Source organism: Panthera onca, chromosome D2 (assembly GCF_046562875.1).
Source record: "Panthera onca isolate mPanOnc1 chromosome D2, mPanOnc1 haplotype 2, whole genome shotgun sequence".
Lineage (NCBI taxonomy): Eukaryota > Metazoa > Chordata > Mammalia > Carnivora > Felidae > Panthera > Panthera onca.
Genome location: NC_138349.1, coordinates 44,961,308 through 44,987,907, shown reverse-complemented (window position 1 = coordinate 44,987,907; position 26,600 = coordinate 44,961,308). Strand labels below are relative to the sequence as shown.

General features: G+C 52.0%; 1 protein-coding gene across 1 annotated transcript; it reads left to right on the top strand.

The window, feature by feature from the left end:
- Positions 1-3,741: 3,741 nt before the first annotated feature.
- Positions 3,742-26,266, top strand: CDHR1 (cadherin related family member 1). The gene is made up of 17 exons (XM_078434485.2): positions 3,742-4,092; positions 4,694-4,789; positions 5,747-5,892; positions 6,864-6,914; positions 8,101-8,190; positions 9,390-9,476; positions 10,693-10,809; positions 11,898-12,041; positions 13,872-13,950; positions 15,287-15,387; positions 17,981-18,184; positions 18,682-18,834; positions 20,353-20,517; positions 21,011-21,078; positions 21,557-21,785; positions 22,906-23,163; positions 23,849-26,266. Exons 1-17 carry the CDS (start codon positions 4,038-4,040, stop codon positions 24,383-24,385), a joined length of 2,580 nt encoding a protein of 859 aa, XP_078290611.2. The 5' UTR covers positions 3,742-4,037; the 3' UTR covers positions 24,386-26,266.
- Positions 26,267-26,600: the final 334 nt, after the last annotated feature.

Here is a 26,600-nt window from a genome sequence, read left to right as displayed (position 1 = left end):
TCTCAAGTAGGGACAAATTCTGCCTGGGGCAGAAGATGCCAGAAAAAAAAAAGGAAAACATTCCGGAGGAGAAGATATTATTGCTGTGTCATCTACCTAGACTCAACCATGAGGCAGGCTGGATAGCAAAGGAGAGCACTGCAGGGTGAAAAACAGGCAACATCAGGGTTAGAGCTTCTGCCCACTTGTGTGGGTGCCGCAGTGACCAAGAGCCAGCATTGCAACCCAGGAGGTTGATTCAGTGGGTACTAGTACCAACTAGATGGGTACTGGGGAACAGGTGACAACCCCAGACTCCTGCATAGTACCTCAGTTAGGGGGACAGGCAGGGCCTTAGACAGACAGGGGAGGAATCCCAGCTCCATGTCAGAGGAGACAGAGACAGCCATCTTACACATGGCCTGGACACAGCAAGGGGACAAGTGAAGGGGACACATTTCAGAGTAGGTGGTGTCCCAGGCTCCCCAAGCCTGCTAACCCCAGAGCCCGCTGCTGTGGGAACGGACTCCCGACTTCCAGCCAGGTGGGTCCACCCTGGCCCACAACCACAAAGGACAGTCATCAGGACCTCCCCTGGGCTGGGATAAATAGGGCCTCACAGTCATGTCCAGAGAGAGTACATCCAGGCCTACTAGGATCCCTGGGCCCTATGCCTTCATGCTCAGTACCAAATTCTGCCCTGAACAAGGGCTTCCCTATCATGAACAGTCATTGTTCTGGAATTCAGCAATAGGACCGAACAGCTCAGGATGCCCAATTGGTGGGCAGAGGTCAGTCTGCAAGATGGTCTTATCACAGACAGCTAGGGTGGAAGCAGGGTGCTAGGACCAGTCCTTTCCCCCCTCCTAGGTCAGGGTCCTTAGGAAGGTGAGCCCGAATAGCAGACAACTGCTCTTCACCACACCCTCAGCCCTGGGAGGAGCCTGGAGAGCTGCTTGCCTAACCTCTCTCGGTGTAGGTGTGCATGTGCTGGGCATGTGTGTTTATACAAGGAGATGGGAATGGATTCACACATACAGGGTACACATGCATGTGTATGCAAATGGGAACAGAACTTGGTTGGGGGGGGGCATCTGTGTAAACATGTGTGCATGGAAACAAGGCACCGTGGGTTAGCCCATTCAGGTATATCAGATGGGGGCAAAGAGGTTACAAAAGCCTGGGTTGGTGTGCTGGCAGAGAGCTAGAACATACTTGCATGCCCAGGAAGGCAGCTAACACCTGAATCCGCATTTACTGACAGCTGGACCAGCTGCTGTACATCTACCTGAGGAAATGCTGTCAGGACTTAACCTTGAGATGAAACGGATTTGGTATTTCACAGCAGGTGCCATGGTGAGGAGGCTCTAGAAGAGAGGGAGCTCGTCACCCTGCAGGGGTGATAGACATGTGGAAGACAAGGTGACGTGTGTCCGGGGCTACCCAGGGTCTGCAGGTGAGGGTCAACCCCTCTGTCTCACAGCAGGCGAGCCCTTCCCAGCTATGATAAACTGAGCCTTTCACATAGCCTCCCATTCCTCCATACTAAAGGTCAAGATCAGGGTCCATGGTGAGAACCTCCATGAGGAACTGTTCTTTTCCCAAGTTCTCAAATGCTTTGAGGACAAGGGCAGATCTAATGTGACCAGCTTGTCCCAGTTCATCCCAGACCTTCTTAGTTTTACCACTGAATGTCCCACATCCCTGGAAACCCCCTCAGTCCCAGGCAAACCAGGACAGCTAGTCATTCTAGCAGATCTGAGCCTGTATAACTGAAGAGGGGGGGTGGCCTCTTTAAGGAAAAAAATATATATGTAAACTACAAACACAAAATTAAGGCTACGGAAGGGACATGTGAGCAAGGGGCCCGGAGCTGAAGCATCAGTAGCTTCAAGGTCATCTTCCTCTGTTACAGAATGTTTCAGCTTTTTTTGGAGCCAGCCGAAACTGGATGTGACTCTAGGCCCTGTCCTTCCCTGGCTGTGTGAGGTTGGGCAAGTGACTTGCCCTCTCTGTGCTTTACTTCTTCATTTCTAAAGCAGGGACAATCACACCAGAAGTTGTGTTGGTTACACAAGATAATATGGGTGACCACACACACACACACACACACACACTACAGCATAGGAGGGGATTCCTTCACTATCCCTCTCCGGTGCAAGTCTGTTGACTGAGTGAACTGAGGAGAAAGAAGTCAAGGCACCAGAACCACGTGATGAGGAGATAGGCAGACAGGACACGGAAAGCTGGTTTTTCTCAGCACACTGGCAAGATGTTTGCCCCAGGAAACCCTGGCTCTGCCTCCAGCACACTAGGTGATCTAAAAAAAGCCCCAGTCCCCTCATCTGTATGTAGGATTTGTAGAATGGCCCACCTTGGCCTTGTCCCAGCATTTTGAGACAGAAAGATGCAGAAATACCTGTGAAATTTAAAGTGCATTTTCCAGCCAAGGGCCAAGCCTGAGGGAATTCAACAAGAGGAGTTCTGGTTAACTGGGCCTGAAAATAGCCCAATACTCTGGGACTACTGATTTATCTTCTTGTCCGGAATCCCTAACTCTTGCTACCTGTGGATCAAGGAGGTCTGGCCTTGGGGGTGGGGGATGTTCTGCTCCTATGAAGGTCCCTGGGGAGAAATATTGAGACCCCAGCCATGGAGGCCTCTCCAGGAAGCACACAAAGGGGTCTCCTATTTCTGTAGATATACCCCTCCAAGGCCATCCTGGGGAGTGACGAAGCTTGGGCCTAACGTGACCTCCCTGTACCCCCCATGAATAGAAGGGGGACAGGCACCTTCTCTAACTGAAGTCCAATGTCAGAGCAAGAGAATGAGGGTCCAGCCTAGGGAAATCTCCCAACAAGAAGGCTCCTGAGTTTCCCTGCTTTTCCTACTTATCAGCATCCAGGGCCCTCATAGCAGTGCCCTGCTTTGCCTAAATGTCCTTCAGGGATATGGGGCTTGCTACTCCTGGGGCCCTCCATACCTGTGCTGGCCAGCTGTGTTAGCAAGTCTGTCCAGGATGGGGCTTGATTCTGTCTTCAAGCTGTTCACCCTTCCTTACAAGGCTTGAACGGGTCTGCTGTTTCTCCATGGTCACCCATGGGGACAGGGAGTGAGGCCAGCCTGCTATCTGGTAACTTCTGCCTCCCACCTTAGTGGAGACTTGTATGCCCTCCGTGCTGCTTACCACATATACGGACCCCCACTAGTGTTCACACTAGTGACCCCACCCGCTGGGACAGCTGGCCTGGCCTGGCCTGGGGGAGAGGGCAGGAAAGATTTGAGATCCCAGAAAGGTGGGGCTGATAACCCCTCCGCATCTGCCTCCCCTCCCTACCACAACCCTCCTCTTTGTTTTTCATCTCACCCCACCCCAAGTCTTCAGGGGCACCATCCTAGGAATCCGTTTGCCCCTGGAGGGCAAACCTGCCCCCTAGCCGATACACCACCTTTTCTTCCCTGCTCCTTCCTCCTCTTGGGAGGGAACCCTCTGGTCTCAGGCTGGGCTGTTCCTTGCCCGCCGCTGTTCTACAGCCTGGAACGCTCAGGTTCAGAGAGTGGCAAACCCCCTCAAAGTCACAGTGCAAGTTCAGGAAAAGGGATAACTCCAACAGAGCCCAGGCCCTCCAGAACTTGGGGACCGCGAGAAGCGCCAGCTTCCAGTGCCGTGCTCAGGGCAAAGACCTGGCCCCTTCCCCAGTACTCCTAGCTACAGAGCTGGGGACCCCTTGGCGCCTGCGCTCCAGACCTGGGCGAGGGGGGCGTGGTAGGAAGAGGAGTTGGCAGTAACCCCTCCCGGCCCGCCGGCGGCTGGAAACCGGTACCCTGAGCTTAGCGCGCACTAATTGGTCTCTTCTGGCGGCGGCGGGAGCGCTCCAGCTGCGCGGGGCCGAGCGGTGTCATCCGCTTAGCGCCCTCGCGCCACCCAGCGCGCCCGCCCCGCGCCCCTCCCGCCGCCGCCCCCACCGTCGTCTCTGCACTCCGCGCGGCCCGGGGAATGCTCCGCGCTCCCGCGCCCGGCCCGGCTGCGGATCGCGACACTCTCTGCCCGCGGAGACATGAGGCGCGGCCCGCGGGCCGCCCTGGCGCTGGGGCTGCTGCGCCTCTGGCTGGGTGAGTGGGCGCGGGGCCCCGCGCCCGGGGTGGGGGGCGAGGCGTGGGTACTGGCACTGCCCGGGTGGGCGCCGAGACCGAGCTCCGGGCCGCTCACTTCCACAGTGGGACTCGGGCTAGGGGACCCGGTGGGGTGGGATGATCCTTCCAGCTGTCCGGGCTCGGCAGGTCGTCTGGAGAACGCAGACTTGGGGCAAGGACCCCCGCTGCCCTCGGCTTTTTCAGAGCAGGGTGGGAGGTTTGGCGGCTTCTCTGAAGGCTGCTGGGGCAGGGGAAGGTGTCCCAGCTCCCAGTGTGACCTTGGCCAGGGCACCGTTCCTCTCTGGGCGCGGGTTCCCCGTCTGTCCCTTGATGGGTTGAGATTGGCCGCTGCCTGGGTTCTAAGTGCCCGCGATGGTGCGCGTCCCTGACAAGCCAGAGCAAACCCTGGGCGTGAGGGAGGTGGCGGTGGCGCTCTCCGGAGCTCCCCAGCCCCAGTCTGTAGGCGTGCTGCCATTGGGGAAAAGACTACCAGCCTGCCCAGACTGGGACCAGACGGGTGACCACACTGGTGCGAACCCTCCCTTCCGTGTGTCTGTTCTCCTGTCTGTTGTCTTCCTAGCCCAGGCCAATTTTGCCCCGCACTTCTTCGACAACGGGGTGGGCAGCACCAACGGAAACATGGCCCTGTTCAGCCTCCCGGAGGACACCCCTGTAGGTGAGGAGCCCTGGCGCCAGCCCCCTGTTGGTCTCCCGGAGGGTGGCCCGCGTTCCCCTGGACACAAGGACTGAACCCATGATTCCTCTGTGCCTGTGGAGACACCCAGTGCCAGGCTGTGGGCCCTCCTGGGGCACCCTGTTTGTGCTCCGAACTCCCCAGGGCAGTTGCAGGAAAGGAGGTCACGGCTGTCATGGAGACCTAAGCCAGTCCAGTCCTAGAGGCCCGGCTGCAGGCCCAGAGACAGGGCTGCCCCAGACAGCAGGCAGTAGTTGGTAGCGTGATGATAACCCCTGGGGTTGGCCACAGCACTGCCCCTGACTCACTGCGTGACCTTGAGCAAATATACTTACCTCCCCGAGCCTCAGATCTTTAGGCTTTAAAGATGCCTAAGAACATCCAACTTGCTGGGATACTCATGGGAAAGGGGGAAAAGCGAAAAGAGGAGATTCTCCCTTCTCTCTCTCTCTCTGTCAGGGCCGAGAACTCTGAGCAAAAGGATAGCAGTGTGAAAGAGGCACCTATTCAGAAATCCCCGAAGAGCTAATCCAGGCATGGGGGCACAGTGCTGCACAGTCCTGCCTTAATGGCTTCTCCCTTTTCTCCCATTCGCCATACCCAGGGAACCCCAATCTTGGCTGCTGGCCCAGTCATCACTACCAGGCAGAGGCCCTGGAGTTAGGCACAGCAGACCTGAAGCTCCTGTGTCATCTGTATTATAGATTACAACCCGCACAGTGGCTGATACTCACCGACAGTTATAAAGAATTATCATAAAGAGTGGGAAGCAGCCAGCAGGGGTGAGGCCTGCAGCAAATGCTCACTTCAGGGCAGTACCTTTGGCACTGAATTGAATATCCACTTTATAAACAGTTGAATCCTTGGTCCTGAATAGATGCCGCTTTTAGCAAGAGTTGGGTCCCAGATTCTAGTCTCCTCTTCTGTGTCTCTTTCCAGGTTCTCATGTATACACCCTAAACGGGACAGACCCTGAGGGAGACCCCATCTCCTACCACATCAGCTTTGACCCCAGCGCTAGAAGCGTCTTTTCTGTTGACCCCAATTTTGGAAATATCACCTTGGTTGAAGAGCTGGACAGAGAGGTATGGGGAGGTGTGAGAAGTGATGCCTGCCAGGTGTGCAGACAAACCTCTGTGGGCTAGAAGGTTCCCTTGAGCTCATTCCTGGAGCGGTCTTGTAAGCCGCAGAAAACTGACAGCACATCAGGACTGGAAAGAGTGTTTTGGTTTGGTTTTTAGTGTAAACTTTATGCCCAACATGGGCATGACCCTGAAATCAAGAGTCGCATGCACTACTGACTGAACCAGCCTGGAAAGAGTGGTTTAGAGAGTGGGTCTGAGTTGGGTAAAACTCTACCCCTCCACCCCTCTGCATCGTTCTGAACCTACAGGTGCCAGGGCATGGGCTCCCTTTCTCTTTTGAGACCCCTCACCTGGCTGGTGGGCCTAGCTGACCACATAACTGGACCTCCACCGTGGGGTTACTGCCAGCTGCTGTCCAATGGCAGACTCCACCAGCCACAGGCCAGGGTAGAGAACAGAAATGTTGGTCTCAGAGACTTCTGCAGGGACACAGAGGTGGAGGTATGACAGTGCACCCCTCCCTTGCATCCCTGGGGACCTAGTGACCTCAACATTCTTCTTCACTCAGGTCCCACCATGGACTCAGGAGTGCTTGAGACACTGCAGACCTGGGCTGTAGAATATGGAGAGGTGTAGAAGATAAGGGGAAGAAAGAAAAGAAAATGGAAACATCAGCTCCCTGGAACTTCCAGCACACTAGCATCTGTCCTCAGTCTAGCAGGGGAGCATTCTCTCTTGGTGCCTCAATAATACTGAGGGTTTAGGAGAACCCCTGATGTGCCAAGACCTGAAACAAGGTCTCAAGCATGGCCAGAGGCAGCTTTTGGCCACCCTGCCTTGCACCAGGACTCCCTTGAAATGCCCAGGTCTGCTCTGGTTGGCTCAGTGGGGGCAGGGAGAGCTCCCCCCAGCCTCAGGGTCCCCAGATACATCAGATTCCCATACACTCACTTAATCTCTATGCTTTACAGAGAGAGGATGAGATTGAAGCCATCATCAGCATTTCTGACGGTCTGAATCTGGTAGGTGCCCCCGAGCTGCCCCCCCCCACCCCCATCAGCACTAGCACCCTGGGCTTGACCACAGTTCCCCCCTCCAGTCTCCTAAGGGCTCTCTGGCAATCCCAAGCCCACAAGACAGGGCTTCACCGAGTGAGGCCAGTGGGGAGGCTTTCCCATCTGCCTCTTCCAACCAGCTCCTGCCCATTCACCCAGGATTAACACCTGGGTACCCAGACTCTAGCTTCTCACTCACCTCCTTCCCCTCAGCCGTCACTTTTGCCCAGCCCTCACCAGTGCCTGCCAAGATGATCACAGGGGTTTCTCAGCTTCCAGGCTACCTGACCCCAGTCCATGTCTGAATTTCAGCCAGAGCTATCACTGTGAAATGTTAGACCTGGCCACAGCCCCACTCGGGAAGCACTAACAGTAGGCCACTACCCTCAGGATGAAATCCAAGCCCCAGTCTCGCATGCAGGGTCTCTCCATCAGGCACTGTCTGCCTCGCCCACCTTCTCTACCACATTCACCCTCCCAACCATCTAGCCATAAATCTGCTTATATTCTCTGAACTCTTTGCCTTTGTATGTGTTGTTCCTTCTTCCTGACATACTTTTCCACCTCTTTCCCTCTCACCTGACAAACTGTTGCAGAGTTTAAATCTCACTCCTGCTGACGTGAAGTGAAGCCTCCCTGCTGTCCCCTACCACAGGCTGAGCTAGATGCCCTCTTTTCAGGGCCTCTGGGGTCACCCTCCTATACCATGCACCCACAACCCCACAAAAAGGGGGGGGGCATTTACCTAGGCCGTGGTGTACATGTTGCCTCCAGAGTCACATAATGCATGGGCCCTGCCTACAGTACCTGGCATGCCACTGTTATCACCCTGAACAAGATCACCACCTTTCTTTTTAATATGAATTTTGCCCTGCCATCGCATCCTGCAAAACACACACCATCAGACTGTGTCTTCTCCCTCTGGGATGGAACACAGTGCTTGGGACCACATGGTTGCTTAATAATATTTGTTACAAGAATGAATAAAAGCAGGAAGGAAGGAGGGGAGGAAGAAGGGGAGGAAGGGAGAGAGGGGGAGGTGAAGGAGAGACAACGGGCAGAGACATACACCTGGGGCATTAGAGGCCACTGTCCCTTTATTGCCCAGAAAGTCTCAACTGCCCCAGTTCCTGTCCCTTTTGTCTCTTCTCAGGTGGCAGAAAAAGTCACCATCCTGGTGACTGATGCCAATGACGAGGCCCCCAGTTTCATCCAGGAGCCCTATGTTGTCCAGGTTCCTGAGGTAAGCAAGGGGCCCCGAGGCAAGGCCAATGCACTCCCACCCCAGATCCGTGGCCTGCCCTTTGGGCTGCCCTGTGACCTGACCAGGGGGACCCGGCCCCCGAGTGAAGAGCACCCATTGCTCCCTACCTTCTGGAGAACACTTCCTCTACATGTCCCCCCACCTCTGTTGCCATCCCTCCCACATTTATTTTTATCCCAAGGAATGTCCATTAACCATTTTCCATTATAATCATAACGTACATTTATTGTAGGAATGTGAAATATGTAGAAAAGTAGAAAACAAAGTCTCAGAAATCACCCTCAATCCCTCTAGCTTGAGACAACATTGTTAAATTTTGGTGCAGTTCTTCCTAGTCATTTTGTGCTTATTGGATTTATTTTGTTTGCTTTATTTACATCGCTGTGACTCTATTAAACATACGCTTTCTGTATACTGTTTCTCACTTAATTTACAACATAAGCCTTTCCTCAGTAATTGTAAAGTGTAGGTAACTATCATTTTAATAGTTTCCATTTAGTGCACATTCCATCGTTTACCAAAGTATTCCTTTATGTTTGGATATTTAAGATGCTTTAAAATTTTGTTGTCATAAGAAACATCAAATTCTGAACATAAAACGTCCATATAGATAATTAGAATGATTTCCTTAAGAAATGGCCCAAGATTTGAAATGCCTAGGTTGAAAGCAGGAGAACCTGGGAAGTTCTGGCTGCCAGATTGCCTTTCCAGAATGGCATGTATTTGCTCTCTCTCCCCTAGGCTGTGGGAGAGGGTTTGTCTCCCCATCCCTCACCAACACTGGGGATTCTCCAATTTTTTTAATGTTTGCTAATTCAGTAGGAGGAAGATATTTCATTTTGGCTCTAAATGATATATATGTGATCCCTGGTAATGCTGAATGTCTCTATTAACCATTTCCCCATTTTGTATTTAAGCCCTTTGTCTGTTTGGAGTCTTAGTTTTGGACGATGTTTGCTTGTCTTCTCCCCTTCCTTCTTTCCTGCACTCACTTGGACTTTGGCCTGTCTTCTCCATGGGTGCTCTCTGGTTAATCATCACCTTTTCACCTCTTTTTAGCCCTTCATGCCCTAATTGCACCTTTCCATGGCTCCTTTACCCTCAGTCCCCTGAGCATTCTGTCACTGCCTCGGGACTGACCCTCTCCCCCCCCCCCCCCCGTCACTGTGACCCCTCAGGACATACCTACTGGGAGCAGTATCATTAAGGTCCATGCGGTAGACAAGGACACAGGTTCTGGAGGGAGTGTCACCTACTTCTTGCAGGTAAGGAGGGGCATACTGGTCATAACCAGAGGCCTGGACTAGAGGGGGACACCTGGATGGCCTCCGCCTCCCTCACCAAAGCACTTAGGTCCGGGTCTCCACTATTCCCCAAAGATTGTCAGAGAAGTCACATCAGACTCACAAGGACATGAGAGGGGCCTGAGTGGGAGCCATCTTCCCCTGACCGGCCCACGCTGGCTCCCTCTGAGTTCCCCTGCCACCCTGTCCCTGAGGGACCTCCGGGACCCTCAGCTTTCCACCCTCAACCTCTTCCCCAGGAGAGGCACTGGGCACACTGCACCCACACGGGGTGGAAGAAACCTGCCTGGGCCTAGAACTGTGGAAATCTGAGCTGTGACCCCCCCATCCCACCTCTATCCATCACCTCTCCACCCCACCAAAGGCAGAGACCCCTTCCTGAACCTCCTCCTTCTCCCTGGGTTCCACAGGAACCAGCTGTCCTCCACACAGCCGCTCCTTCTGTAACTGTTCCTCTTCTTTCCACATTTAGTCACTTGCTCTCACAATTGTCAAGGCAGTACACCTTGGTGGCTAACAACACGGGTATTTGAGAAATCCCCTGGGCTCCACATGTACTGGAGAGATCCCACTGCCTCCTCATGGGCTCTTCAGCCTGTTATCTAACCCTCCGAGCTCACTTTCCTCATGTGTAGAATTCGAAAGACGAAAGCACATCTTCGTGGATTCTTGTGAGGACTAAATATGTGCACAGCTCTGATAAATAGCCTGTGACACACAGTAACCCTTTTCCAGATTGAGGATCATCTCTTGTCCCCACCCACCTTCAACCCCCACCCCACCCCCACCCCAAGCTTCCTGGAACTGGCCCATTGTCACTTATTTGCTGGGGTTGAAAGATCCTGAAGGCCCTCTCCATCACGGTGGCTTCTGAGCCCCACTTCCTCTAGGTTACAGCACTCTGCTGGCCATTTCTACCTGCTGGAACCTCCAGGCCAGAGCCTAGCTGGAAGCTGAGCAGCAAGAAGTGCTAAGGTGCTGCTGGAAGCATGCTGAGGGGCAGGAGGGGGACCCTAGGGGCCAGAAAGGCTGAGTACCCTGGAGGTTAACCTCAGCCCCAAGGCCAGAGTTCCTGTGACGAAGGCCAATGAAGACACCCTTTCGGTAAAGCAAAACAGGCACTTCTGGGGCGGCCTGGGTCCCTCTCCGAGGACCAGCCTTCCCTTCACTCTTACAGAATATGCACGCCACCAAATTTGCCATGGACCGCCACAGCGGTGTGCTGCGCCTCCGGGCTGGGGCCACCCTGGACTACGAGAAGGCCCAGGCCCATTTTGTCACAGTGGTTGCCAAGGTAACAGGGCGGACTAGGGAGCATCTGGTTTTTCTTCAACCTTTGTCAGAGGAAGCTGCCCTTGGATTGGAAGAGTTGGGTCCTATGAGGGAGTGGGGGAGGTTTGGAGGGCTGAAGGTAGGATGGGGATGGGGTAGGGGTGCGGCTGCTCAAAGCCTCTGTTGAGTGGACCCTGCCCAGACAGGGACATAGTCTCCAGGGAGGCTGGAGTCTTCGGGTTGCAGAGGGCATATTCCCTCCTGGAAGAGGGTGTATGCCCCATCAGGACTGACGAGCCAGGGTCCCCTCTGGAGGACTAGGTGGCCATGGCCTGGACACCCATGCTCCCTCACATCTCCCATGACCTGGCCTCTAGGCACTTCCCTCTCTCTGCCTGGGCTTGCTCACCTCACCTGTTCCTCTTTGTGTGATCAGTGACCCTTCATGAGCCTCGGTTTCCTCATCTGCCCACCCGTGAGGCTTAACTGAGTTTCTCATACTTCTAAAGTGCATGGTGTGGGACCTGCAAGTCGGCAGGTGCTCAGCCAAAGTGGCTGCTCTGTCCCCTGAGAGCAGGAAACCCTAGCTGTCCCTCTAGACCCAGCATTTTCTTTTCCAGGAAAGGAAAGGCCCCTGCTAGTCACATATTGGCTACAGGCCATCCCACTGCAGCCTGCACCACCTGCCCAATACTCCACCGAGGGCTGGGCTCACTGGGCACACACCTTCATCATGTAGACTCAGGCACGGGCCCAAATCGTGTCTTAGTAGGTCCTTAGGTGTTGGAGGCTTGGTTCCTAGTGGGAGGGGGAATTTGGCTCTGACCCCCCTCCTCTTCTGCCATTGTTGGACATGATTTCCCTGGAGAAAGAACTCTCTTTTCCAAAGGAACACTTTTGAGTGCCTAGTGCATACCAGGCACTGACTAAAGACCTCCATGCATCATCTGATTTAAATGATCCCCTTATGAGGGGGAATTATCTCCAGGTGATACAGGAGCAAACAGAAATCAGAGAGGGCAGCTGGTCCGGAGGCCAGTAAGAGACAGAAACCAGATTGTACCAGGAGTCCAGAGCCCAACCTCTCTTCACTCTCTGCTTCTTTCCCAGGATGGTGGAGGGAGGCTTCGAGGGGCTGATGTGGTGTTCTCAGCCACCACCACGGTCACAGTCAATGTGGAGGACGTGCAGGACATGGCCCCTGTCTTCGTGGGCACACCCTACTACGGCTATGTGTATGAGGACACCCTTCCGGTGGGTGGCTGTCCCCTCATCCCAGTGTCCCCTCCAGATGCCACTACCCCTGGATCCCCTGTGGCTTGGCCCTGGGTCACCCTCTTCACATGGATGGCTCTGGACTGACTCAAGCTCAGCCCATGAACATGTCCTTTTGCCTGTGGGAGTGTAGGGGGGAAGAAGCAGGGGCAGTGTGTAGAGCACCTGCCAGGAGCCAAAACTGTGCCACGCCATTTCTTCACTCATTCAAACTTACTCAAACCCGGCTGCAAAGGTTCAGCCCCTCAAAAAGGCTGAGAAGAGAGGCTGACAGGTGGCCCATGGCTGTGGTTTGGGTGGAGCCTTTTCTACACCTTGTAGGGGCATTGGGGGTTGGGGGGTGAGATTCCTTTGTGCCTCCCCAACTCAAAGCCCATAGCTTCGGGTCCCTCAGACCAGTTCTCCTACAGTTTGATGCAGAGCTCCCACAACCCTTGTCAAATGTCATCCACAGGTGTGGCTTGTCCCGCAAGCCAGGCTCCAAGGCCGGCCTCAGCTTCCTCCCCCTCAGTGCAGTCTTTGTCCCTGGTGTTTGGGCTACTATGCTTGTCTTTGGGTCTCTTAGGAATGGCATTCCCCCTGGGCCTGGCACCTGATGCCCGGCATCCCCTCCACCCCTGAGCCCTCACCAGCCCCCCAGCACCCAGCCCATCTCCCCACTATGCCCTTAGCCCTCTGCCTGAAATGTGCCTGCAGACCCAATACACCCCGCCTTTCTCAGGTCAGCCCAGGCGCTGCTTTCCCTGACATCTTTGGTCGAGATGGGAGCTCCCCTTCTCTGGGGGACGCACACCCCTCCTTGGGGTACCTGCATGTATTTACATGCCCCCTCAGCTCAGCCAGACCATGAGCTATCTGTAGGCAGAGACCAGGTTGGGGCCAAACCCCATACAACCGCAGCTCAAGGACTCTGGAACTGAATTGCAGTCTGAATTTTTCCTCCCCAGGCTCTGAGTATTCTAGGATCTATGAGACAATGCAGATGCTCACTGAGGACCCCTCACGCACTGGGCCCAAGCTAGGATACCGCTGCTCCCGAAGCTGGCAGCCGAGTAGTAGAGATGAGCACAGAGTGGAGGGAGAAATGCCGGGCTCCTCTAGGGGGGCGCCGAAGACAGGCCAGGGGGAGGCCAGCTGTCCTGCTGGAATCTAAGGACGGACAGAGTTGCTCAGGGAGAGCAGGCAGCATGTGGCAGTCAGGAAGCAGCCATGAGTGTGGACAGGCCGAGGAGAAGTGCCTGAGGAGGAGGCTTAGAAGGGGGCGGCTGGCTGAGATGGAACAGGCTTGCTGGCTGTGGCATCGCTGCCCAAATCTGTCAAATGGCACCCCAGCCAGGGCCACAGGAGAGCATCCTGGTTTCTGGGGGCTTTGCATTGGACCCCTCTGTGCCCGGCTCCTCTCTCACCTGTCTCTGACCTCTCCCCACCATGTACCTCTGCAGGCAAAAAGTGAAGGAGGCAGGGAGGGTGAGGCTCGAAGGTAGGACAGTAGAAACCAGACTTGAGTGTGGCATGTAGGAAAGAAAGGGTATGAGGAGGAGGCCCACTCAGGAGGCCTGAGTATCCCTGGGCAGCCGTGTGCTACCCTATGTGGAGGGGAGAAACAGGGCTTGGGCTGTCTCTCCCTCCAGCCTGGGCAGGTCAGTGGGTGCTATGATCTCTCTGCAGAGCAGGTGTGGGGCCACACAGAGGCCTGGCCCTTTTCTTGGGTGGCAGTGGGGCCTCCTCTCTTATGGGGGCAAGTATCTGGGGAGGGGGGAGCCCTATCATCACCCAGCGACCTCAGGCAGCTGCTTCTGTTCCCTCAAGGGCTCGGAGGTACTGATGGTGGTTGCCATGGATGGAGATCAGGGCAAACCCAACCAAATTCTTTACAGCCTCTTGAATGGTGAGTCTGGGGAAGCTTTGGGGACAGGCCCATCACTGGGCTGTGGCTTCTACTCCCTGGGCGGCCAGAATGAGCTTTCCAGACCTCTCTGGTCCCTGTTTCCTCATCTATAGAACCAGAAGTTCAAGATGCATGAGACGGGCTGGGTCCATCTAGGAGGTGATGAGTCTCCTTGGGCATGTGCTCCAGACCCTGCCTTATCACTCTGTCCAGCAACAAGGAGAAACATGGGGTTGGATTGGGGGACTGAGAGCAACACTGTGAGGTACCAACTCATGTCCCTTCATCCTAAGCACATGCTGATTAACAAGAGGGAGTGGCAACATTTCTTACACTTTTAAGTTACTGTGTTTTTTATTGGCATACTTTAAAACTTCTGGCCTAGAGCATATAGTTGAATTAAAAGAATTAAATGCAATGATGATATGGTATTTCCTACTAACTAGCTCTGTATATGGATGAGCAGATTGAGGCTCAGAGAAGCTAAAGGGCCATCCCACATTCCCACTGGACTTGAACCTAAGTCTTCTGGCTCCAAGTCTGTGCTCTTTGCACAACTGAGCAGCAACGGAGCAGGTCAAGCCGGCCCAGGTGGGCTCTATAGCCCCTGGTAGCTGGTCCCTGCAGCACCAGGCCCCTTGGTGGGATCATCATGCCTGGTGCCTGATTGCAGACATGCATATGTCTCTCTGTTCTCACTCAGACACCATTGCCTTCCCAACCCTTTCCCTTAGGATATGCCTGGTGCACACACTCCCTCCAGCATGCCTGAACATGCCACCATCATACACAGTCTCCTTTCCCCAGGCACGTGGACCCTTGACTGCCTTCTGTCCCCTCCCCTCCACTTCTGCAGCCTTTACACAATTACCAAGCACCCCCCACCCCCACCCCCATCTCTTCTCTTCTCTCCCTCTTCTGCTCTTTATCCTGTAGCCTCTGGCCTCTTTCTTCCATCCCTCCCTTTCTCTCCTCTCTCTCCCCTTCCTTATTTCCCTTACTCTGTATCCGTTTCTCCCTTTCTCTTTCTATCACATACACACACATGTGCATACACACAGCACAGAAGAGAAGGAAAGTTCTATGGAACCTGAAACCAGACTCAGAAGTGAGTTTAAGTCCCAGATCTACACTCGCTGTGTAATCTTAGACAAGTTACTTAGCCCTTCTGAGATTCAGTTTCCTCATTGGCAAAATACAGATGATAGAATTACGTCCTATAGAGACTTCAGTGAGGTAATGCCCGAGGAGCACAGGGCCGGCTGCCTGGCATGGCTCCCCTGCGCCTTCCCTGGCCATGTGTGGAACTGCAGGACACATCTTTCCTCCTTGACAGGGAGTGACGGAGCCTTTGAAATTAATGAGACGTCTGGAGTGATCTCCGTCATGCAGAGTCCTGCCCAGCTCAGGAGGGAGGTGTATGAGCTGCATGTACAGGTACCCTCCCTCTAGCTTGGCCTTTCCTCCTGCCCTCCGGCCATGGTGATGCGAACCAGTATCCCCACCACCAGTCCACCCTCCACCCAGGGAGGGAGCTAGATGTTGCTCCAAAGAGTACCACGTCACATAGCCTGCGTGAAGGCTGCAGCGGACACACACAAAGTCTCTGGAAAGGGGAGACATGAATTCACAAGGAAGTAGGACTGAAGCAGCAATGCCTTGAGTATGGGTAAGACCCAGCAGGTGGACACTGGAGGAGGACATCGCTGGTGGGAATGGGGGCAGAGTGCAGGCACTGTGGACTAGGAAGCCCTGTGAGATGAGGCTGAAGGTGATGTGCACATGATGTACTGGGGAAGCAGCAAGGAGTCATGGGACAGCAGCAAAGTGTTTAGACCACATGTAGACAGAGAAAATGGTTGGATCCCAGGCTGGGACTGGAGGAGCAAAGGCCCCAGATACGAAATATAGGTTTCTCCCCAGAACAGAGCCAGCTTTGTGGGCATGTGGCCTGTGCAGTTACACAGGGACCACCGTTAGAAGAGTCCCATGCTGGGTGTAAGGCTCTCCTCTTGCTGTCTTGAAATTCTTAATAATTTTTTAACAAGGGGCCCCATATTTTCATTTTTCACTGCACGTTATGTAGCTGGTCCTGCCCAAGAGCAGTAAAGAGCCATTGAAGGGTTTTGAGCAGGATCAGAGAAAAGCTCACTCTGGCTTCTTTAGACCAGGATGATTCTCAGATTTAGAGAGTTTGGCAAACAAAGATTTCCAGGACCTAGTCCTGGCAACGGGAAATTGGTGTGTCCTGGAGAAATGCAAGACTCTGCATGTTGTGAGCCCCCAGGTGATTCTGGTACAGTCCCAGGAGAGGGTTTGAGAACACTGCTCCCAACTTGAGTTTGGAGGGGACTGGGTGAGAGGCAGGGAGGCAGAGCCATTCGTCAAGGTGATAAATGGGGGGACCTGTGCATATGAGGGGAGGTGGAGTGGCATAAGGAGACAAACTGCAAAATATGGAGGAGGCAGACTCCACAGAATGTGACTGTAAGGAAAAGGAGTGACTGTAGTGACTGTCAGGAAAGGAGAAGGATGAGGGATCTGGGGTGGTACCGTGCTATCAGGGGTGCAGGAAAGGAGGCAAGTTGGGTCGGACAGACATGGGGCATTCTGCTGTCTCTGGGATGCTCAGATTGAAACACACAAACTTGTGTATACAGGTGTGGAACCTGGGGAGACAGTGTCTGCATACAGGTAGCTGTGGAAGAATGGGTTTGGGGAATGGAATCACCTAGGGGGAATTGGGGAATGGATGGCTGTGGGGACAGAGGAATCACTGGCCAAGAACATAGCTGTGGGAGCATCAGAGGCTGAGTGAGGCAGGAGCAGGTGAAAGAAACCTAGGAGAGATCAGAGAGGTGGAGGGGAGCCTGCAGAAAGCAGAGTCCCATTAGCAGAGGGCTAGAACACTCAGGAAGGCAAAAGAAAGTGACAGTGCTACACGCAGCATGGAAATTAGTGTGAAGTGTCTCAGTTGGGGATGGGCTGAGAGCTGAGTGGGAATTAGGAAATGGAGACAGCAGGTGTAGGCTTCTGAGAAGGGAGTCATGGTAGCAGCTGGGGTGTGATGAGTGGTGTCCGGGGAGCATAGTGAGACCAGAGCATGCTTCTAGAACAAGGGAAGGGAGGTTCTTGATTGTCTCTGTCACATGGAGTGGTTCACACAGAGCCTGTGGATTCTCAGCCCTGGCTTTGCAGCCTGTATTAGTTATCTGTTGCTACATCTCCAAACCTCCCCTCTTTGCAGCCTCCACCCCTGGCCAAATGGACACCAGGACAGAATGTGGCAGAACTGGGGTTTGAACCCAGATCTGTCTGGCTATAAAGAAGGGCCACTATGGTGAGATGGAGAGACTGCTGATTAAGAAATCAGACACACCTGAGTTCTTCCTAGTCCAGTCCTGCCACTCACTAGTGTGTGGCCCCAGGTGACTGCTTCACCCCTCTGTGCCTCATCTGCGAAATAGGATTAGTAACAGCACTATATTGTTGCCTATGGCTGTTGTAACATTACCACAAGCTTAGTGTCTTAAAACAACACACATTCATATCTCACAATTGCTGTGGGTCAGGATTCCAGGCTCGGCGTAGTTGGGTCCTCAGATTCAAGGTCTCTCGTTGTAGCTGCCATCAAACTGTCAGCTGGGACTGGATTCTCATCTGAAGGCTTGACTGGGGTAGGATTGTCTTCCAGGCTTACATGGTTATTGGCAGGATGGAGTTCCTAGTGGGCTGTTGGCTAGAGGTGACGATTAGCTCCTTGAAACATGAGCCTCTACAACATAGCTGCTTGTTTAATCAGAGCCAGCAAGGGAGAGAGTCTGCTAGAAAACAGAAGTTACAGTCTTTGTGGTCTAATCACCAAGTATATCTCATCACCTTTGCCATGTGATATCAGAAGCAAGTTGCTAGGGCAGGCCATACTTAATGAGAGGGAATTACACAAAGGCATGAATACCTCAAGCTGCGAATCCATGGGGCCATTTGGAGTTGCCTGCCACACAGCAATAGCCACCTGTCCCTACCCCAGGTGACTGAGGTCAGCTCTGCAGGGATCCCAGCTGCCCAGGCCATGGTCCCAGTCACCATCAGGATCGTGGACCTCAACAACCATCCGCCTACGTTCTATGGAGAGAGTGGACCCCAGAACAGATTTGAGCTGTCTATGTATGAACACCCACCTCAGGGAGAGATCCTGCGGGGCCTTAAGATCACTGTCAACGACTCAGACCAGGTGTGTGGTCCTGCCCTCCACCCTGTCTTCCAAGAAGCCAAAGCTGAGAGAGTGCACCAGTCTTCACCGCTTATGTCCCAGGGGCCTTGCAGGTGTTAAAATGAATGAAATGATGGTGTAACCAAGAAAGAGATGTGGGAGAGTAGCTAACCAAAGACCTTTAGGTTAGCCTAAAGACATTTATAATCAATTAAAAAGTAAAACCAGTCAAATAAAAGCCCCTCTATATCTGATCTTGTAGAAAGGCATTTGTGAATGCATCCTGTCACCTCCTATGCCCAGCAGAGGGCCAGGCTGTCAGTGTTTGGGACTTTGCTTAGTTCTCATAGTCTGCTAAATCCTTCTGATCCTTAATGGCCTGACCTATAGAAAGAAATAATAATACTCACCTCCCAGGGCTAAGGGCATATGAAGGTTTCTTGCTTAACATGACTATCTAATGAGTTTCTATTCTCATTCATCTTCCCTGTTTCCTCTCTCCAAACACTATTGCCCAGGGAGCCAATGCCAAATTCAACCTGCGGCTAGTGGGACCTGGGGGCATCTTCAGAGTGGTCCCACTGACAGTCCTGAATGAAGCCCAAGTCACTATCATTGTGGAGAACTCAGCTGCCATTGACTATGAAAAGTTCAAAGTGCTAACCTTCAAGGTAGGTGATACTTTGTACTGTCCTGAATGGGGGGGCAGGGGGTGGTCCTAGGAGCTCATAGCAGCTCCTGGATTCATTCCTGAGGGGTCCCTGTCACCCCCTGCCCTTCCTGGCCCTCCAGTTTCCCTCAGCCCCTCTGCCCTTCTTGCTGACTGAGGGAGCAGGAGTGTGGGAGAAGAAGGTGCAAGACACTGCTCCCACTGCTCACACAGACTCACCGCGTTCCTGGTTCTAAATTACGACTGTCCAAAGGAATGCAAAGGTGTTCAATGTGTCCTGTTCATAGATTGAGAGAGAAAAACTATTTGATTATCAAGATAAACATATTCCTCATATGCATTGAACATCTGTCACCAATTCTGATAAACATTTTAGCAGAAGATGAAAAAAAGACTCCTTTGTATCTGTGATTATTTAAAATGATACACATATATAACTAATGCATATTATATATAACTATATAAATAATATATATTAATAAAAATGAAAAACAGATACCTCTTTGATATCTAAACTGTTATAATTACTTATAATTATACACACATAACTCTATAGCCAACATCATGCTTTATGTTCTAAAACCAGTGTGTGAAGTCAGAAACAAAACATGGATGCCTGCTACCACCACCATTATTTAGTACTATTCCTGGAGTAATATTATTCCTGAATAAAGAAAGGAAATAAAAGGTATGAGTATTAGAAAGGAAGGGACAAAATTATCATTATTTGTAGGTGGTGTTATTGTTTGCTTAAACAAATCTAAGAAATGTTTGAAAAACAGAAAACATCAAAGCTGCTAATGTGATTGATTACAAACTTAATACACAAAATTGAAGAGTGTTCCTACATATGAATAATAGCAAAGAGAATAATGGGATAAAAGTTTCTCCTTTATAATAACAACTAAAAGATAAAATTCCTAGGAATTAGGCAAACAGGAAATACACAGCACCTAAATGATAATGAACACAAGAATTAAACAAAGGGATATAAAGAAGGCAAGATATGTAAAGGTGCACCCTGTGTAAAAAATGCAAATTCTCATCAAGTGAATAAAGAATCCAATGTCGTTCCAACTAAGTCTTACCTGGAATTTCCTTTCAGGTGGCGAGAAGGTTTGATATAATTACATGGGTTTTTATCTGGAGGAATACATTTCTAAGAATAATCAGGAAAACAGAAAGAAAGAATATAAGGCAGGAACTTCCCTAACAAATGTTAAATTATATTATAAAACAAAGTAATTTTTGAACTTGAAACTAAAAAGGAATATGCAAATCAATGGGACAAAAGAAATTGGCCCAAATACAACTATAAGAACTTCAAGAAAGCAGGCTTTTCAAGACAGTGGTCCTTAGAGGCTCCCCTACAGGTGATGTCAGGCGTCGCAGGCTGGCGGCTGACAGTAAGGCAGGGCCAGGCAGGTGGGTGCAGGACCAGTGCTGAGACAGGAAGTGGGAAGGCTTTCTGCCCACTGACTGCCACCCAGACAGGTCCTTGTTTTCCTTCCTTTCCCAGCTCCTGGCCATTGAAGTGAACACTCCGGAGAAATTCAGCTCTACAGCAGATGTTGTGATCCAGCTCCTGGACACCAACGACAATGTCCCCAAGTTTACCTCCCACTACTACATTGCCAGGATCCCTGAGAATGCCCCAGCGGGCTCCAACGTGGTGGCTGTCACAGTGGGTTGGGGACTGGCCCAGGGATTGGGTCTGGGGTGGGGAGTCCCCACTGAAGGGGGCCTGATGAAATCAGACAAACCTGGGTTCCAGTTTGAATCGCAAAGCCCAAACTCATTAACTGTGTCCTTGGACAAGCTACCTGAACTCTCTGAGGCTCAGTTTCCACTCCTGTACAATGGGGACAACAATACCCAGGATTATAAGGAGGACATAGGCATAAACCCCCAGCTCAGGGCACAGGATTCATCTCCTTCTCTATCCTCATTTACAAAGAAGGGATACATGTCTTCCAGATCTAAACCTTTTGTTTCCTTCAATAGTTGATTTCCTGGGCAGATAACTAGGGCTCCAGAGCAGACCTCCAGATCAGTTTCTCCCCAGCTGGATAAACCCCAGTTCCCTTGTGTTGCCATTGAAAGCAACCCTCAGGCATATGAGCTGCCAATATGCCCTGACAAAGAGCAGGTGCCACTTGGAGCTCTCTCTCTTCCAGGCTGTAGATCCAGACACAGGTCCGTGGGGTGAAGTCAAATACTCCATTTATGGGTCCGGGGCAGACCCGTAAGTACATCCAGAATGCTGAACAGGGCTTCGGGCAAAGGATTTGGGAGGCAGGGGGGCAGAGGGGATCTGTGTGGAAGGCAGGAAAGGACAGGACCTGGGTTGGAGAAATGAGCAGGAGGGCCATGGGTGAAGGGAAGCAGTGGAGAGCCTGGGGCAGAAGTTCTGGGATCTGAGAGAAAAAGGGTCATCATGATGGCCTGGAGCTAGGGAGGGCAGGCCCTGGGAGGAGAGGGAAGGGCTGTGAGTCGGGTTAAGTTCAGGGTTAATAGGTGGATGAGTAGATGGGTGGGTCAGCACCCTCAGTCAGAAGGCAAGGTGGAGGAGAGGAACAGGTGGGCCACCTTGGAGAAGCTGCATAGTGCATCGAAGGCAGCTCATTCCTGCAGTCCACTCTGTGTGTGTGTGTGTGTGTGTGTGTGTGTGTGTGTGTGTGCGCGCTTATGCACACTCACGCCGAGCTCCCTATGCCCTGCAGCTTCCTGATCCACCCATCCACCGGGATCATCTACACCCAGCCCTGGGCCAGCCTGGATGCTGAGGCCACTGCCAGGTACAACTTTTATGTGAAGGCAGAGGACATGGAGGGCAAATACAGTCTGGCCGAGGTGTTTGTCACTCTGCTGGATGTCAATGACCACTACCCTCAGTTTGGAAAGAGTTTCCAGGAGAAGACCATGGTGCTGGGGACCCCAGTGAAAATTGAGGTGAGCTTTGAAGGCAACTAAGCTTCCCTAAAAGCCTTGTTCTAGCTGTTGCAAGAGACACTGTGGTGTAAGAATTTATTTTAATTTATTTAATTTAAATAAACTTTAGGGGCACCTGGGTAGCTCAGTTGGTTAAGTGTCCGACTTTGGCTCAGGTCATGATCTCATGGTTCATGAGTTCAAGCTCTGCATTGGGCTCTGCACTGACAGCTGAGAGTCTGGAACCTGCTTCGGATTCTGTGTCTCCCTCTGTCTCTGCCCCTCCCTTGCTCTCTCTCTCTCTCTGTCTCAAGAGTAAAGTTTAAAAAGTAAAATAAACTTAATTGGCTTCCCCCTGTGAGCAGGGGATATTAAGGTACCTTATATATCCCCATCCCCACCTCAATCCAGAAAAAACCTCTAAGAAAAAAGATATTATTGCCACTTTACAAAAGAAATAATTGAGGCTCAGGCAGGTTTTTTTTTTTAAGTTTATTTATTTATTTTGAAAGAGAGAGCATGTGAGCATGATCAGGGGAGAGGCAGAGAGAGAGAGAGAGAGAGAGAGAGAGAGAGAGAGAATCCCAAGCAGGCTCCATACTGTCAGCTCAGAGCCAGACATGGGGCTTGCACTCATATACAGTGAGATCATGACCTGAGCCAAAATCCATAGTCAGACACTTAACTTACTGAGCCACCCAGGTGCCCCAAGGCTCAGGCAGCTTAACTGTTTGGCTTGCCTTTGTTCACACAGCTGGTCAGCCTGCTTTCAAAGCAGTGCTATGCTGCACTGTCTTCCCAGTATGGAAAAAACTTGAACTCTGAAACCCAACATACTTGACTTTGAGCTTCCCCTCCTTTGATGTATCCATCCTTAGACAGGTCACCTATCATTCAAGCTTTTGTTTTTTAACAATACCTACTGCCCAGGCTTGATCTGAGAGTGGAATGTACTAATGCATGTAGAGGGCCCGGCACAGACCCTGGGTCATTCAGTACTTCCCCCAACTCCAGTCCACTCACAGTAGGGTTAGGACCATTTCCCGTCAACCCAGCAAGCCAAATAAGACACACTGGGTTAACCATGGCACACAAGTATCATTCTCGAGTCCCAACTCTGTCTGTCCCTCCTCACATGCAGGCCACGGACCAGGATGCCGACGAGCCCAACAACTTGGTGGACTATTCCATCACCCACGCGGAGCCAACCAACGTGTTCGACATTGACACGCACACAGGGGAGATCCGTCTCAAGAACTCCATCCGTTCCCTTGATGCCCTGCACAACATTACACCTGGTGGGGACTTCACGTGGTCCCTAGAGGTGCAGGCCAAGGACCGTGGCTCCCCATCCTTCAGCACCACGGCCTTACTCAAGATTGACATCACAGACACAGAGGTGAGTACCAAGTCTGGGTCAGAAGAGGGTCAGAAGACCAGCTCAGGCCTTGCTGAAACATGGTTAGAGGAAGAAGGGACCATCTGCAGCCTTCCTCTAAAACGCACTCAACGCTAGCAAAGGCTGCCTGTGCCATCAGGCACATAAGCTTTGGAATCAAGTTGAAAGCCTAGTTTCAACACTTATTAACAGTGTGACTTTGGGCTTTGCCAAGCCTCCACTTCCTTTCCTACAAAATGGGAAGAGTGATGGTTCCTTCACATAGGGGTTAAAAGGCATAAGTAAAATCATTATGTGTAGTTCTCAGCTCAGTATCTGGCAGAAAGTCATCATTAAGGGGTTCCTGATATATTTGGGCAGATGAAGCCCTCCATAACTAAAGGTAAGCCATACCCTAATCTCTCAAGTAGAGAGTCCAGCTAATGTAGGAGTTTTAAATCTGAAAGAGGTTGTTTGCATTATGCTCTCTCTCTGTGCATTTTTCTGGAGAGCTGTATGCATCGCATTTTCTCTGGGTGCATTTTTTCTGGAATGAAACCCATGGTGTTCATCAGATTCTCAAGAGATGCTTGACCCCAGAAAGTTTACACACCATCAGGCTTAAGGGAGCTCATGACCCTTGCTCTGTCCTCCAGGGACCAGGAAGGAACAGCAGAATGCAGTTAGGGGGGCTTCTCTCTTCCAGATGCTGTCCCGGAGCCCCATGGCCGCCTTCCTGATGCAGACCAAAGACAACCCCATGAAGGCTGTGGGTGTCCTGGCTGGCATCATGGCCATCATTGTGGCCATAACCGTTCTCATCTCCACCGCCACCTTCTGGCGCAATAAGAAGTCTAACAAGGTCCTGCCAGTGCGGCGCGTGCTCCGTAAGCGGCCCAGCCCAGCACCCCGTGCCGTCCGCATCGAATGGCTCAAGTTCAGAAGGACCAAGGCTGCTGCCAAGTTTGTGCTCAAAGAGGATCCTCCCAATGAGAACTGCAACAACAACAGCCTAGGAAACACACTACCCCCCAAAGCCCCAGCTCCCCCTCCACCACCCACAATGGCGCCCAACATGGGCACAGCCCACTGGACTGTGCCTACAGTCTCCGGCTCACTCACCCCTCAGCAACCCCAACGGTCACCAAAACCCAAGGTGGGAAGCCCCATCCAATCAGCTCTGGTCTCTGAGCTCAGGCAAAAGTTTGAGAAGAAGAGTGTGGGTAATAAGGCTTACTTCTAGCATGTGTCTTGTGGGCCCTAATTTCCCAACCCCAACTATCCCACTACTTGGGCCATGCTCCCCACTATCTGCTCCCTAGGGTCACCTGTGTTTTGTACAATGATGTAAGCCCCATATCCACGGCTCTGGACATGCTTTGGACAAGGGATTTCTCTGTTTATGGGATGCAACTGGCAAATACTTCCTCATCACCCAGATTGTTGGCACAGCTGTGATGATCCCCATTCCACAGAGACTGGGAATAGACAAAGAGCCAACTCTAAGGTGTCTACTACTCACCAACCTCAGACCTCACCGTCCCTCAGGTCCTCCTGGGGCATTAGCATCCTCAGTTGAGGAAGAGGGCCCTGGCCACATGTGACAAGGCCAACCAGAATCTGGATCCTGAAGCCTCCAGCTAAGAACAGGAGCAGGAAAAGGAGGTTCAGTTCTGGCTAAGGTTGTGATCAGTTGACCCTTGCAGGCTGTAGGAGAGCAAATGCCTCAGGGCAGAGTGGTGATGCACTGAAAACTGATGCTGACTGTGGGGCTATTCCTCAAAGTCATTGGAAAGATGTAGGAAGGTGTCTGAGTAAAGACCGTGGGCCCCTGCTATACATGTGTGGGACCAGAGACACAAAGGTATGGGATGGCCCCAGCCAGAGCTGTCCCAGGCAGGCCCAGAAATGTCCAAGCTAGCACCACAGTGGTAGTCCTAGAGGCATCTGGAAGAGCCTCAAGACCCCTCCTCAAGGTGCTGCCCCTGCCCCCCACCACCCAGGAGCCCTTGAAGAGACAGTGCAGAGCTGAGATCTGGAGAGACTTTTGTTTTTATCCAGCTCTTTTGCTCATGTGGTATAACCTTGGGAAAGCTGTTTAAATTCCCTGATCACTTCCTTCCTCATTTGTAAAATGAAGAAATTAAGTCCTGGCTGACTCACTCACAAGTCCAAGATGAGGACTGAAATAAATATGTGGTGACAAGGGCTTTAACCAAGTGCAAAGCAGCACAAATGCAGAGTATTTTTCTGCAGGCCAGTTCTCTGGGCTGCAGCTCCTCCAGAAAGTATTAGGAGCCCTTCACGCCATTCTGCCAAGCACCCCCAGGAGGTCCTGTGCAGAGTTTGAGTGCAGCCCCTGACCTGTGGCAGCCAGAGCTGGATGATGTCATTGCCCTTGACTCAGGCTCCTCCCGTCCAGTTATGCCCCACCACACCCCATGCAGCCCTGGCCAGCCAGTCAGAAAGGACCAAAGCCGGGCGGTACATCCATTTTGCCAAAATGACAAAAATGAGCTTCCATGACAGGAGCAGTGCTGGAGGCCACACAGCTGGTTAGTAGCAGAGACCTGGTCTGAGGGCTCCTGACTCCTTGACATTTTCCTTTGGCCGGGCACACCTCGTCAACTTGTGACAACCTCCCCCAGGAGAGAAGACATGCAAGCCTCTATGTTTAATGCAGAGAAGTTCCGCCCAACTTTAAGGAAAGCTGCTCTATGAGGAATCTAGACGTGTGCAGGGAGAGGGAAGTAGAGCGATTCTTTGCATCTTGCTCCCCTCACTAACAACCGCTCTAGAGTATCGTCAGTGATTTTATTTAAACAGACTATATGCACATGTGGTTTTCTTGATTTCTGAGTCTGTGTTTTGAGGTGTTACTCAGTTACGCTGGTGTGTAAGCTCCTTGCTGGGCTTTCTGCAGTCCCCAACCCAGAGTGTATTAAGAGGTGATTTCTAACAAGCTGGGAGCCCAGACTGAACCAACAAGCATTTTGCAGCCTATATTTCAGGAGAGGGCTGTGCTGGCTTATGTTTTCTCTCCACAGGGAATACACCATCTTTACATTTTGCATGCAATCAACCTCTTTTGTAAATGGTGAATAAAGTCTGTTAAGCAAGGGCCCAGCTGACCTCCTGTTCCCTGCTTACATGGACATTAGCTGACTCATAGAGACCAGTCTCCCTGGCAGCCAAGCTCGGCCTGCCTCCTGGCTCCTTCAGTGGGTGAATCCATCCAGCCTCTAACCCCCAGATCTGACTCTCTGGGGGGATGCAAAAGTTTGTCCAAATGGCCATGCATATACCTCTAGTGGTAATACATTTACAGGGTTTGTCTATCTAATCATGCCCCATCATGGGCCTGGAATGGGCTTTTCTCCTGAGCAGCAAAAGCCCCAGCAGGGCTGCTTGGAAAGGAATGGGCTCTGGAGCCAGAACTAATTTATCCCTCAATCCAG

Bases quoted from the DNA above. Each gene is read 5' to 3' on its own strand.
- CDHR1 (XM_078434485.2), top strand. From the start codon at position 4,038: ATGAGGCGCGGCCCGCGGGCCGCCCTGGCGCTGGGGCTGCTGCGCCTC. The intron at 18,185-18,681 runs GTGTGTGGTCCT...ACTATTGCCCAG, and splicing joins CTGTCAACGACTCAGACCAG to GGAGCCAATGCCAAATTCAA. The intron at 18,835-20,352 runs GTAGGTGATACT...TTCCTTTCCCAG, and splicing joins TCAAAGTGCTAACCTTCAAG to CTCCTGGCCATTGAAGTGAA.